Genomic DNA, 14,935 nt, shown 5'->3' on the forward strand with positions numbered 1-14,935 from the left:
CTAATTAAGTCGGTGATTTACATGCTAATGACCAGATGGGTACACAAGAAACTTAAAAAAAAAACCCTCATAGTGCATTTTAAATGCTGTAAAGCTACATATATTTAAAATCTCAGCATTAGTCAATGTGATTTCAAGCCCAGTTGGAATAAGGTGATGGAAAGAATGCAAATAGGTAAGTAATGGCTTGTATAATTAAAGGTTATTGCTCTACCAAAGTTCTTTTTTTCTCTTTTGAACAAGTTTTCTCTGTGTAACAGCACTAGCTGTCTTAGAACTATTTTTGTAAACCAGGCTGGCTTGAACTTCTCAGAAATGCCTTCCTCTGACTCAAGAGTGCTGGGATTAGAGGCATGTGCCTTCAAAACACAGTACAAAGGTAAATTTGTAAATAGGTGCAATAAAAGATTCATATGGAGCCCTGTTTTTTTCTTTATTTTTTATCTTAAATTTTTTACTCATTTTATATGCCAACAACAATTCCCTCTCCCTCCCCTCCTCCTGCTCCTCTTCCCATTCTTCCCCACTCCCCACATCCACTCCCCAGAAAGGGTACAGTCTCCCATGGAGAGTCAATGAAACCTGGAATGTCAATTTAAGGCAGGACCAAGCCCCTCCCTGCTGCATCAAGACTGAGCAAGGCAAAAGCCCTGTTTTAGACAGTTATGTTTGGTTTCGTGTGTTTCTCTTTGGGTTTTATTGTTGTTGTTTCACTATTACATAATGTCTAAGGTAATCAATTTACAAAGTTTTATTTAGCTCACTGTTTTGGAGATTCTGAGTCATGATCAACTATTCCCATTACTCTTTGAAGCAGGGTAAGAAGATAAATCATGGCAGGAAGAATCTCTGAGGAGATGGAAACCTGTTACCCCATGCGCAGGAAGCAAAACAGAGTGAGATGAAGGATCACAGTTCTTCAATCTGCTTTAAGAGTACACTGACAGCCTAATAAGTGCTCACCAAAATCCATCTCTTCAAAGACCTGCCCCATCCCAGGGGACTGAGGACCAAGTCTCTGGACCATTGGGAGAACTTGAAATCTTAACTGTAGCACTAAGGGTGTCATGGTGTCTGAGACACAATTTTTCTCATTCCTTCCCCGAATCACCTTAAACTTCAAAATACACATTCCCTAACTGTAACTTATCAGATGCCAGATTCAAACAGTAACAAAGAGTTATTCAGTGGGCAAGACTAAATGAGGCTCATTTGAGCACTATCTGAAACATGCAAGAGAAGCATTCTCTTATTTCATATTGCCAATTTGTATTACAGTGAAGAAAATGAAAAAAAGTGAAAAGCTTCTTATTTTCTCAAATCTGACTTTATTCTAGCATATGTTATTCTAAGAAACAACATGCACTTTTCAAATAGATAACATCATGCTTTCCTAAAAGAAACTTCATGAGTATGCCCTAACAACCAAAAGCAAATTGAATAATGCTTATTTTTAGAATTGCTTTATATTTAATGAAGCAAACAAAAAATCTGGGGAACTGTTTTTACTTTGAATATGTTTTATATACAGATAATTTTGTACTCTGTAAATTACTTAAGTCCTAGGAGCAACAGTTGAATCAACACAGTCATGATTTTTGGCCAAAGAATGTGCATTCATTTTGACATTGAGGAAGTAAGGAAAGATAAGTAAAGTCATACAAATCAGGTACCATGGAGCTATATAACTCTTTGTGAAGACTGCAGCCCAGGAAATACTAATTAATCCAAATTCACTTAATGGATAGAACTTCAAAAGAGCAAAATCATGCACTTAAAAAAGATATGAGCATTTCATGGAGGAAGAAAATTGAGAAATGAGCTCATTAAACTACTGGACAAGGAACAATTCTTTCATTGGAACATTCCCCAGGTAAGTAAGATAGATGACAGCTTTACATTATTAGTGTATTCTCCACTTAAACTTATCTGTTTTAGTTAATGCAAAAAAATCTAGCAAAAGAAGTAAAAGCATATAATTGAGGTATATTTAACACATCTTTCCTAATGATTGCATTTTTCCTCACTTAGTAAAATATGTTAAAATAAAACTTCACAACTTATAAAAATTTAAGAAATACACTAATTACTTTTTCCCTTTTCTTCCCATAGCTCATTAGTTTCTTTTATCTGTGTATGTGTGTCTCTCTGTCTCTCTGTCTCTTTCTGTGTCTGCTTTACACTCCCCTGTGTGTGTATGCTGTTAATTTAAAAATAATTTAAGTTAGAAGTTTTCATACATTCAGTATATTGCTGAGATGACCATGTATTTTTAAAGCCTTTAGTGATCAACAGCATAATATCAAAAATAATATGAATAAAGAACAATACAAAATAGATGCCCAAGCTGTGTGATTAAACCATTCAAGATGAGTTTAGGCTGGTGCTTACTTTGTTTTCATTGCATAATCATTATCATTATAGAGATCTCCTTGTATGATAAGGACAAGTGGCTCTAGAAAAATATTTTATAAAATGTACAAGTTCCTAAATTTTATGTGTCAAATTTCTCTTAGCAACGATCTTCAATATGAGCTTTGTTCTCCTTTACAAATATATTTATTTCTTTTTGTTTCTATGTGTTTATTCCCCATGTATGGAGGTTCTCACAGGGGCCAGAGAGAAGCTTCAGGTCTTTCTGAACTAGAGTTACAAACAGTTGTGAGCCAACAAAGATGACTACTGGGAATCAAACGTATGTCTTCTGCAAAGGCAGCAAGCACTCTTAATCATTTAGCCTGATCTCCAGCCATACATTCTTCATCAATACAAACCTTTAATGACTTTTGTTAACTTGTATCTACAAATAATTTTTCTTATGTGGGTATTTCTGTTTTAAGTACTGTATGCTGCCTTGGCATATATAGTTTATTTGCAAGGAACTCTGAACATTAACTTGCCTTGTATCCTATTGAATAGCTAGCATTTTGCAATAATAAACAGAAAATATTTCAGACACTGGGCACATTAAGAAATAAAGCCTTACTAGAGGTTGCTAGGCCTAGAAATATGAATTGAAATTTAGTGTAACTCCTCTCCCAGAAATAAGAAGTAATTTTCAATAGGACATGATAAAATTTCACTTTGTAAATTATGTAGAATTGGTCCCAAAATAAAATGCATAAAAAATGGGAAATATCACTAGAATTTCTGCCACTGACATTTTGCCAATAAGCAGTGGGAGATACTGAGGAAAAGCAAACTATTTGGGAGACACTTAATCAACTATTTGCAGTCTCTTTATTAAAAATCTTGAGGATGCTTAAAGTGACAACTTACTGTTGCTTCTATCTAAAGTAGCAGGAATGTGTTACCCTTGTTATTACTCTGAAAGATGCCTTGTTTGTGTTCATATTCTCATGCAATGCTTTATTTTAGGTTTAAGGAAGATCATCTTTATTAAGTCTCTTCTGGGCTTCAGTCAGTTGGTAGACGTTCAGACAGGTGCCTTACAGCATATGCAATTACCTTGAATGCCAAAAATCCTCTTCTAGCCCTGGCATCATAAGGAGGCAGATGATTTCCTTAAGCTGAAAATAAGCAGAAATGAATTGAAATTTACCCAAAGCATCCTATAAGGAACTAAAGATGGCCAACAGAAGACATCAACATGAAAAGTGTTTATTCACGTAAATTTGTGGATATCTTGGTTAAGAAAACTCATTTGCCATCTTTCCACAATGAATCTCCCAGCTCAAGGGGAAAAAAAGAAGAGCTTTGAAAATCATGTTATAGTCTGTTTTAAAATTAGATGTTTATAACAATCCCCCAAAAGCATGTAAATCCAGATAACAGTTCTCACAAAATTTTATCAAGAATTTTAAGAAGAAATCATGCCAATATTATCCAAATTTCACAGAATTTTCAAAGAAAGAAAGTAAAGCAATAAGGAAGAATGTTGGCTTCATTTACTAAAGCCAACATTATAGTTATAGCCAGACAAAAACATCATAGTACTGCTACAGAATTATATCCATTAAAATGCAGATAATTAAATCTTTACCAAAATTTTACCAAATCAAATCCATTCATATATAAAAGAATAATAGATCACAATCAAGAGGAATATATATCTAAGGGGTGGAAATGTACTTCAGATTTGAACAAAGAACAGTAGAATTCATCATATTAAAGGGAACTTGACCATGGGTAGCTTTTGCTCTTTGATATACACTTGAGCTCTTACATTTTTATATTTCTGGTAATTATCCTAATTTCTTATTTTACAGATAAAAATCAAAGATGAATAAGTTCCATTACTGATCAAAATATCTATCATTCATGTAAGGAGGGAAAAGAATATTAGCTCAGATCTTCATGACTAAATCATTTCACTGTTGACATTCTCTCCCAACTGGTGATTTGCAATGGTATGAAAAATATATACAGAAACACTGAATGGTGTGATGTTCTCTCTAATAAATTTCCTGAATTATCTCCTTTGCCAGCATCCCTTATTTTACAATACATATACTTGATCCGGGAGACAATTTACTATATTGCTGGACACAGAGGCACTTCTTTATTGCTCTTGTAGAGCATAGCAATAGTTGCCAGTGCATTGTGTCTGTAAAAGCTTTCTAATCTATGAATAGGAAAAATTAGGTACACAAAAGTTCCCCAATTTCCATTTTATATATAAAAAAGTTTATGACTCTACTTGAAGGTAAAGAAAAGAAATGCAAATGCAAAAGGTTGGTGACCAGATACCAGAAGGTTGGATGTCTTCTGTATTCCACAATTCAAAGCAGTAAGTCAACTCCAGTAAGTTAGCATATGTAATTAAATCATATAACATGAGCAGATGTTTCTTTATACAAATATAATGCATGTTCTCACATAGACCTTCTTAGATCTTTTGAAGCATTTAAATAAAAATATCACAAATAATCCAGAGCATGAGAGTACCTACAATCTGAGACTGAACCCTGTAAAAGACTCAGGATGAGGTAATACTTTAGAATTGTTTCAAAAACCCTTCTAAAGTAAATACCAATATTAACTGCCTGCATGGAATGTGTAAGACTTTTATTTAATATTTAAAAATTTGATCATGCAGGGCTTTAAACCTATCAATACTCTAAGTAACATTACTCTAGTACTATTTCAACCTAATCCCAGTCACTTTCAAGTTGTCTTCTAGAAAAAGTAATTAGTTAATTACTAATTAGTATCACATAATAATAGACTAGCAAATATATTCGTATGCTGCCAGGGAAGATTCATATTGAGCAATTATAAAATATACATTCATACACACATATATATAAAAATATTTTTCATTATTTTACATTAGCAACCACAGTTCCCCTCCTTCCCCTTCTCCTACACCCCTACCTCCTCCTATTCCCACCCCTTCATCTGCTCCTCATAAGGGGTAAGGTCATCCTTGAACAATGAAAAAGATATGTTGATAGAGGAAGCCGATATCAGGTTAGGGAGAAACCTGTTGCTAGAGAGATTTTCAGGAATACACAAGGATAACACCAGCTAGCAATAATGAAGAGGGTGTCTGAATGGACCTTCCCCTTTAATCAAGTTAGTGACTATCCTAATTGCCATCATAACAGACTTCTTAAGCAATTCCACTTTATTTGATTAGTAACACCTATTACTAAATTTTGTTTTATTCTGAACTTTCAAATAGGCACTCAGGCCTTGTTTTCTTCCTGTCCTAGTGAATTTCTTAAGCTTATGCTTGGATGCTAATGTGTAGATTTGTGTCAAGGATAATCACATTGAAAAAGATTCAAAAAATTACATGGAAGAGTTTCTGAAGCATGAAAGGCAAGGGTAAGTTGTAGTTGGAAATAGATCTGAAGAACTTGTTAAAAAATGTGAGTCACCTCCCATCCAAATACTAACCAGACTTGACCCGGCTAAACCTCTGAGGTCAGATGATATCAATTACATTCAGGATGAGTGTGTGTGTGTGTGTGTGTGTGTGTGTGTGTGTGTGTGTGTGTGTGTATACATAGCAATAACAATTAAAGAAGAAAGGGTGTATATTTTTAGATGGAAGAGGGAGTAATGGCAGGAATTGGAGATGGGAGAGGGAGAGATCAAAATTTGATTACAGTACTTGTTTATGAAATACTAAAAAATTAAAATTTATTTTATACTTCAAATAGATACATGAGTTGTGAAGGCATGAAGTTGGGGATCAGGAAGATAGGGATGAATTTAGGATGATTTAGGAGGATGAGTGGGAAGGTGAATGTGGTCAATATATAATGCATGAATTTCTCAATTAATAGGAGCATTTATAATACAAGTTATGTGTCTCCACTCACAAGTATATGGCTAAAGAAATTCATATTTTAAAATAAATATTCATGATTTTTTAAACATGTTAGACTATAATTGTTGACCACGTAGAAAGTAACCAAGAAATATGGTGTTGTGGATATTTGGTCATCAAGAAGGAGCTTCTAGGTATAAATCTAAGAGGGCAGTTTAACCGTACTTAAAATACAATTACTCAAAAAAAGAAGATAAAAACAGCTATTAGGAGCTCTTCATTTTCTGTTTGAAGATCTCTCCTTCTCAGGAGACACTTCTGTCTATCAACTAATAATAGGGAACACTGCAGCCCTTCTAGTCCCCAAATCCCCTTCATACCCAGTATACTTAAGTATTGCAACTAATTGAAACCTCATATTAAGAAATAACTCCTATTATACATTCAGTCTAAGTCAAATATTGCAGCTGATCAATTCATTATTTGGTATGTCTTAAAGATAAAGAAACTGAAACTAAGTTTTCTCAAAGATGTATATAGAAAAGGTTCCAAAGGAATAGGTAAGAATAGAAAGAAGCCTACTCATTTGTACCTACAAACGCTGAAGTTTCTATGTCAAACAGAGAAATGGAAAAACTTTAGAGGAAAAAAAATTCTTCTGTTGTGTGTTTTTAGCAAGTCCTCAAATATATGATATTTATAATCTACATTTTCTTCTTTGGTCATCATGATCTCTATGCCACCACAATAATTCCTTTAATATTTTGTCTTATTTGTGTTGAGACAGAATTATAAATGGGCTCATTGTGTATCAAAGAATGGCTCAGAATTCACCCTGAGTGAACATAGAATATATATATATATATATATATATTATATATATATATATATATATATTCAGAATGGCTCACTTTTAAAAAGCTAGGTTTACTTATTGAGTTAATGGGACTTATTGATTTGTGTAGTTACCAGTTCTTCAGATGCCATATCATATAAGTCTAGAAAGCCTCCACCTGACCAAGCCATGCTGTCATATTTCATGTAAGTGTTCCTTTCTATTTTTTAAGCACTCCAACAGAAGTGTTTGACCCAGTCATGGAAATCAAGTATAAGCATGTATCATGATTTCAAATACAAAATCAAATCAGTGTTAAGACTCCAATACATTAAACTCTTATTGAATCTATTTACTTTCCCTTCAAACACCATTACATTGGATAACCTAGTTCTGCTGAAAAGGAAGCAGAAATCTTGCTGTACACATTGCAATTCTGAGGACAAAAAGTGGAGGATTTGATCAAATGATAATATATACTTTCAAAGCAAATTTTGATAGTATGTGTATGTGAGAAAAATATATATGTTGTTTGTGTACTTGTATGTGGATGTGCTTATGTATGAATATACTTCTTGTATAGATTATGAGTTTTAAGATAGTCACTTTCATTAATTCCAATATAGTCATAAGAGATGTTCATTTTAAACCTGATTTTACCTATAGAACATAGCATCTTTGTTATTTGTAGATGCTGAAAGAATTCTTGTTCACAATAATATTTGGGATTTTCACCCAGTTTTGAAGCACCTCAGAGCCCCCAAATAACACCATATTCATTATAAAACTGTTGACCAATGTCTGGGCCTTCTTATAGCCTAGCTCTGACTTAATTTATAATCCATTTGTTTCAATGTAAGTATTTCTACATGGTCTTTTCTTCCTGGAGAAATGTTCAGAGACATGTTACTCATCTCACCTCCTACATCAAGACCCACTGTGCCTACACTGCCCAGAATTCTCCTTGTCTCCTAGTCCCACCTATCTTGCTTCCCTATTTGGCCAACAGTGTTTTATTCATCAACCAATGAGAGAAAAATATGTACAGAAGACTACCCCCATCACAATAACCAATGTTTAACTGCTTATAAAAATTTAAGCCATTTCTCAAAAATAGCTTAAATTGGACAACAAGGCAGTATTAACAAAATAGAAATTGGCAACCAATGCAATTTTATCTTTTCCCATGATTCCCCATGAGACTGTACCACATAATTATATCAGCTTCACCCATATAAAGTGCTATACTTTGGGAAGATTCCATATTCATACATTTTACTGAGAGACATCCCTGAAGGTCTGGATTTACTACAAGAAAACACTTATTCTTATAGTAATGAGCAAATGAGTCAAATTCTTATTTGCATCATGATAAGCTGAAATATTAGGATAGTAGAAAAGGGGGAAGTGAGATTAAAATTGAAGCAAATAGACAAACAGAAAATCTAAGTGTCTTAATGATGTATCATAGTATTCCATAGGAAACAAATATAGTTTTAATTTCAGAATCACATTACATTCTTCTCAACTGTTTAAACTCAATACCATTTAATACTACAGGTCTGCTTGGGTTTCCATGGAATATTAGACTCCTTTGATGCCTACTTAAGCTGTTCTATCAACACATGTGATTTTCTTGCATTTTCATGAGTCTCTTTCTTGCAACTACAAAGGGTGCTTCTCCTAAATCCTATTAATAAAGTATTAGTCTTTTGGTGGAGTAGATTACAGCCTTGCTCTTCTAATAGTTTTAGATGCTGAGCACAGTGGTTGCAGCTCTCCCAACTATAGTACCAGTAGCCAAGTATCTGCCCTAACAGACATTTCCTTGGAGCATGGGTATCCCAGACCTGCATCGTCCAAAGTAACAAAAATTTTCAATACTCCTTGAAATGTTTTGTGCCAGTTGGCCTTCATAGGATCTTTAGTAGTCTTTTGATCCAACCCTCAACTTATCAATCTACATAACACCTAATCTACTTGGAGTAATTATGTCTGTGCTTCCCTTAAATTTTTGTATTACTTATATCATTTAATCTTAATTTTCTAGAACCACTTGTGCAGTAAATAACCTCTGTATGAAGACTTATGCAGTCTTTTTCAGGTTATGTCAACATGCTCCAGCTCCTAACATACATACTCCTCTATCTAACCTAATTCTAGGTTCCTAGTTCTACCTAACTGAAACTTGATCACTGCCAATTTTGTTCCTATAAAAATATTTAGATTCTTAAAAAGATAAGTATTTATTTAAACCCTATATTAGGTAGAAACACCAGGGCCATTATGAAATTCATTTCAGTGAAGTGTGGACAAGACTATCCTTACACATGATATGTCATATAGAAAACCTCACTAAAAGTGACAGGCATGGTTCAATTCCTGTCCTACATAAAAAAGCATGCAAAATCTTTCATCTTCATTGTGACCCACTAGATTTAACACAGAGCCCACCAGGTAATTTCATGAGCTACTGTGAAAAGTAGAACAGTTCCTCATTTAAAGTACCTAGTGTAAATATCTGGGAGATGCCATACATGGAAAGATAAGTCATTGCTGCCAATTGATGTCTATTAATCCTGAGGGCTGAAAGATGAATTATAAACTTCCTGTATATACTAAGGAGTCACATCAGGTGGATTTGTTGTTAAAATAGCTATGCATAAGTTTATGCTTAGTCTATTTCTGCAACTAACATGCTAGTGATAATTGCATATCTCTAATATACTGTATCTTTCTGACCTTTCACAAACATATTCTTGTCTTCTACCATCTCAGTTGTATAAGCAAGTGGATTGGAAACATTTCTCAACAAACTATCTGACATCTGACTTGAACAATATTATGAGAGTAATCAGTAATATTCACAATTGACCATTCTCATTTGCTAATAATTATAATTAGTTTCACCTTTAAACGGCTTGTTTTCACATTGAAGTCACAATGTTAAAATTGAAATATCGCGTAACTTTAACCTCGTCATGTAAAGTAAATGAAGAAAATGTCTTGGGTTCAAGGAGTAATTACAAGAGAAGTCAGTATTCTTACCCCATGCTCTTTCTATCTTGCTCCTTTGAAGCCTAATTTGAAAAGTCAAATTGCCTACATGACTTCAGGCTATATATGCAAGTTTCATGGCAGACAATGTAGAACTTACAATAAAATTGTTGGTCCTGTTTATATATCAATACAACAGCCATGAGAGAGGTTGCCACAAAACAACCAAAGTTTGGCTTAAAATTGAAAAACCAGTACATAAACTATAAGATCAGTTGTTGCAGCCTACACTCTAGAGCATGCAAAGAGAATCCCATCTCAACTTACATTTTCTTTTCCTTTTACTGAGAGAAGAGGAAAAGTACACAGCAGGGCTCATTTCTTTGTATCCTAATTTCCACTGTGAATTTCATAAGGATTCAAGTAGAGTTGTTTACAGAAAGTTCCCTTGCAGCTAACCTTTCAGAGATGCAAGAATTAGCACAAACAGCATCCTTATTCATTATCAGCCCATGGTATGAGCACATACGACTAGATTTTGAAGTAGTCCCAGAACACTAGTCAAAAATAGACACAAAATGGAAAAACTAATGAGTACAAAGTTCAAAAGTTGCTCTTCTGAGTACAGTGAGCAGTTCAGTATACCAGCAGCTACAGGAATATGATCTTAAAGAACAATGGGTCATAAGGCAACTATGTTTTTTCTGATCTCTTGTTGGTCTGGCAGGGTATGTTCCATACTAGTCATCTGCCAACATGAGAGTTGTGCTACCTGTAACGAGCTTACTGGACTGGAGCCCTAGTTAAGGAGAAGGTCAAAGATTCATATTTGTTTAATTTCTTCCAACATGTCTGTGTCTTCCCCCCAATTGCAGGAAGATAGGTTTCTCTTGCTCCTATTCTTTCATGCTAAATTAGCCAACACATCAGATGGATCAAGGTACAAAGTCAGAGTAGCAAAGGAAATACAAAATAGAAAGAATGATATTCAAAAAATGATCCACTATACACAGTAACACAATGCCACATTTTCAGACTGTAAAAAAGTGAGCAAGGACCTTAAGTGAGACTGTATGCTATGGGAAAGTCAGCATCACATTCAAAATAAAATATTCCTCAAGGCATAACTCTAGTTTTCCGGCTACAAGCACATCATACCATTAAGCACATAATTCTTCACCAACAAATAATAGCAAATGCATGCACAGGCTTTTCAACAATGTGGTGTTATGTTGGATTAAAAAACAGTCCAAGGTTCAGAGCAAAGGGAAAAGATAACAGAAGGTAATAGAGGTGGAATATATATATATATATATATATATATATATATATATATATATATATCAAAATGCAAATAAAAGTAAATTTAAAAAACAAAAAAATGGTTTAACCAAGATGCAAAAACATAAGACACAAGTAAAATTCTGAATGAATATGACTAAGTTCTCTTGTCTTTATCTGAAATTCTCTTATTCTTGTATTAAATTATTAATAACCTGTGTGACATAACCTTTCTCAACAGTTCCACCCCCCATTGCTGTTTGTACCAAAAAAGTCTCTCTAAAAGGTCATTTAAGACTATCCTTTTGATGATATTTCTCTTTTCTATGCTGATATTGTTGTGTGAGTATTCCTATAATAGCCAAATCCTCCTCAGACGCTGAACAGTATTCAAACGACTCAATGGAACTAAAGCATATTTACAAAGGTATAGGAAAGGTTAATGAACCAGGCAAGGGACAATCAGGACCCAGATTTGGTAATAGTAAGCCTGTTACTAACCCTCAAAGACTTGAAACATCAAAAGATAAAAGGTGTGTTGCTATGACATCAAGAGCTAGAATAATGAAGAAAGAACTGCCCTATCATTATGAAGAGAATAATACAGGGGAAATAAAATCCCTGACCTTTCGTTCCTTCCATCTCCCCACCATCCGTTGTTTTTATTCTGTTGTTCAAACCCAACTTGAAGTCAAAGAATAAGGTGATAAAGACCTCTGGATCAACATTCTGGTGTGGAGGATAGTATGGGGAAAGGTAGGATGTAGAAAAGAACTGGGAAGAGACCAGGGAATGAAATAACTATTATACAGGTTTCTTATAATGTCTTTGAGATTACAGGTTGTGTTTTTGTCTTTGGCTGCTCAGCATTTGGGAAAATACAGTGCATAGTAGTTACTCAACAACCCCCCATCATAGAAACAACCAGTTGATCTTGGCAGAGAACCAAACTGTTGCGATTTCAAGGACACTATCTCATTGCAGGTGTCTTGGTCCACTGGCTCTTAAAATCTTTTCACCTCCTCTCTGATGATTTTCTTTGAAACTTATATATAATGGTGTATTATAGATGTATTAGCTGGGGCTTAGTAGCCTACATTTTGAACTTTCCCTAAACATATTCAGTTACATATAATTTGATGAATAAACTTAAAAGAGATCTTTTTGTTTTAACTAACACAAATCTTTCTATTTTAGAAAATTCATGGTGCTACATTAGCATGCATAGATTTCTCATGTACGTTGAGCTAACCTTCATGCATGTAGAACATGGTTTTGAATTCAGCAATTTTATTGCCTTCATCCCATTTACAATTTTGAGAATATTTCTTTCCTTCTTTAGTTCTATGTTCTATTTTCTATTCCTTAGAGGAATGGAAAGGAGAAGGATTAGTGATGATCTTCCTAGTCAAAGTAAGGGGACTTTTCCCTAAAAGAACAGGGAATTTAATTCCTGCCTGCATTCCATTTCTCCTTCACTTGAAATAATAGTCTCCCATGAAATTGGTTAATTGAAACTACTAGCATTATACAAACTTATATATCAAAATGCATAAGGATATTTTTAAAGAACATTGAAGGCTACGGTGACTCACAGAACTGAAAGAAAAGAAAGAAAGAAAGAGAGGGGGGAACTATAGAAATACTAAATTGTGACCACAATTGATGTGACCACAAAAAGTGATTCTTTAGTTATAATGGATAAATCATTAAAATTATGAAGCAGTGTGGTGATATCTTGCTTATACAAATAAAACCTGTCTGAATGTCAGAGAATGGAGCCTGCAACTAGCTAGCCATAGACGTCTGGAGATCTGTACAGACAGACAGGAAGTGAGGTAGCAGGAACGAAACAGGATATAAGTAGGGAGAAAACAGGTACTTGCTATCCATTCTGCTGAGATGCTGCTAATGAGGTAAGGTGTGTCACGGCTTAATTCTGCTCTTTTTTAGAATCTTTTAAAGCTTTTGTCAAGTTTTACATGGAAATCTTTGCCCCACATTGGAGGCATCATTTGAAGATTGAAGTTTTCCTGTTCTTCCTGGTCCCACAGCCATTTAGTTACAAATAAATACACAGAGGCTTACATTAATTATAAACTGTTTGGCCAATGGATGAGTCTTTTTATTCAATAGCTCTCTCTTAATTATTAACCCATAACTAATAATCCAAGTATTTCCACAGAATGCAGAGAGTGGGTAGCCTGGGAGATGCCATGTAGCTCGGGGAAGATAGGATACCTGGCATTCTCCAGTAAGATACGGCAATGAGCTACAATGGGTGGGAGCCATTGGCTCATTTGTCAAAAGACTGCATCCACCAACCCTGCAGGCATCTGGGCAGGCAGAAGGCAGCAGGTGGCCTTGCCACTCATTAATCAGTCTTCTCCCAATGTCTCTTCTGTAGGAGCACCATGTCCGCGCAAGTCCCCAAGGCAGCTTCAGTGGAAGAACAAAAGGAAATGGAAGATAAAGTGACTCATCCAGAGAAAGCTGAAGAAGCAAAGTTAAAAGCAAGGAATCCACACTTGCGACAAAAGCCTGGTGGTTCCGATTTTTTAAGGAAACGACTGCAGAAAGGGCAAAATTATTTTGATTCTGGGGATTGCAACGTGGCAAATGCAAAAATGAAGAACCAGCAAATTCCTGCTGCCCTGTATAAGACAGAGGTCACTGGTGGCGCACTCCTTTAATCCCAGCACTCGGGAGACAGAGGCAGGCTGATCTCTCTGAGTTCGAGGCCAGCCCGGTCTCCAGAGCGAGTGCCAGGATAAGGCTCCAAAACTACACAGAGAAACCCTGTATCGAAAAACAAAAAAAAAAAAAAAAAAAAAAGAGGTCACTGGTGACCACATTCCCACAGTACCTTCCTCAGCGAAAACCATCCCTGATTGCTAGCAAGCTAGCTGGCTGATTCAAAGAGCTGAACTGCATGAGTCTTCTACTGTCCTTTATTTCTCCTTACTACGTTACTTACCCATTTTGTTTCCTTTCACTCACTATGTCATTTGAGACTGACAGCTTTGCAGGTAGTGGTAGTATGTGCTGCTGTTGTAGGGGAGCATACATGTGTAGAGGTTTCAGTTAGTTTAACAGTGCACTGAGGCAAAGGACATGCAACAGCAACTTAAGTAATTGATGCTAGGATAATTGTACATATTATCTAGTTGGTACAGGACTGGCTCCAACAAGTAGCAAGCAAGTTCTACAGCTTCAATGTTCTGGCTTGGCTTACTTCCTCATATTTACAGCTTTCTATGTTACTCTTATTTAATAGAACCTCTGTTGCATTGATTTCTTCTGTATTTCCTTTTTGAATTTTTTAAGACAGAAGTTTAAGACCACAAGTTGGAAGACAAGTCACATAATTCAGACACAAGTAAATGAGATGCAAAAGATTTTGAATAACTACTTGGACTTGGCGACCTTAAACCTGCTGTTCCAGCTTTAACAAGAGCATCTTACCTGAGTGATATTTACCTGTTCTGGTGTGACTTGTGTGACTCCAATGCTTATCAGCTGTCTTTGAAGCTAGTGCTCTTTTGGGGTTCTGCAGTGTTGGGACAGCTTTCTTTGTTGAA

General features: G+C 35.1%; 1 protein-coding gene across 1 annotated transcript; it reads left to right on the forward strand.

Annotated features, from left to right (window-relative positions):
* Positions 1–13,768: 13,768 nt before the first annotated feature.
* Positions 13,769–14,252, forward strand: LOC100773916 (cAMP-regulated phosphoprotein 19-like). Its single transcript, XM_027418660.1, has 2 exons — positions 13,769–14,023; positions 14,193–14,252. Exons 1-2 carry the CDS (start codon positions 13,769–13,771, stop codon positions 14,250–14,252), a joined length of 315 nt encoding a protein of 104 aa, XP_027274461.1.
* Positions 14,253–14,935: the final 683 nt, after the last annotated feature.

Source organism: Cricetulus griseus, chromosome 5 (assembly GCF_003668045.3).
Source record: "Cricetulus griseus strain 17A/GY chromosome 5, alternate assembly CriGri-PICRH-1.0, whole genome shotgun sequence".
Classification (NCBI taxonomy): Eukaryota; Metazoa; Chordata; class Mammalia; order Rodentia; family Cricetidae; genus Cricetulus; species Cricetulus griseus.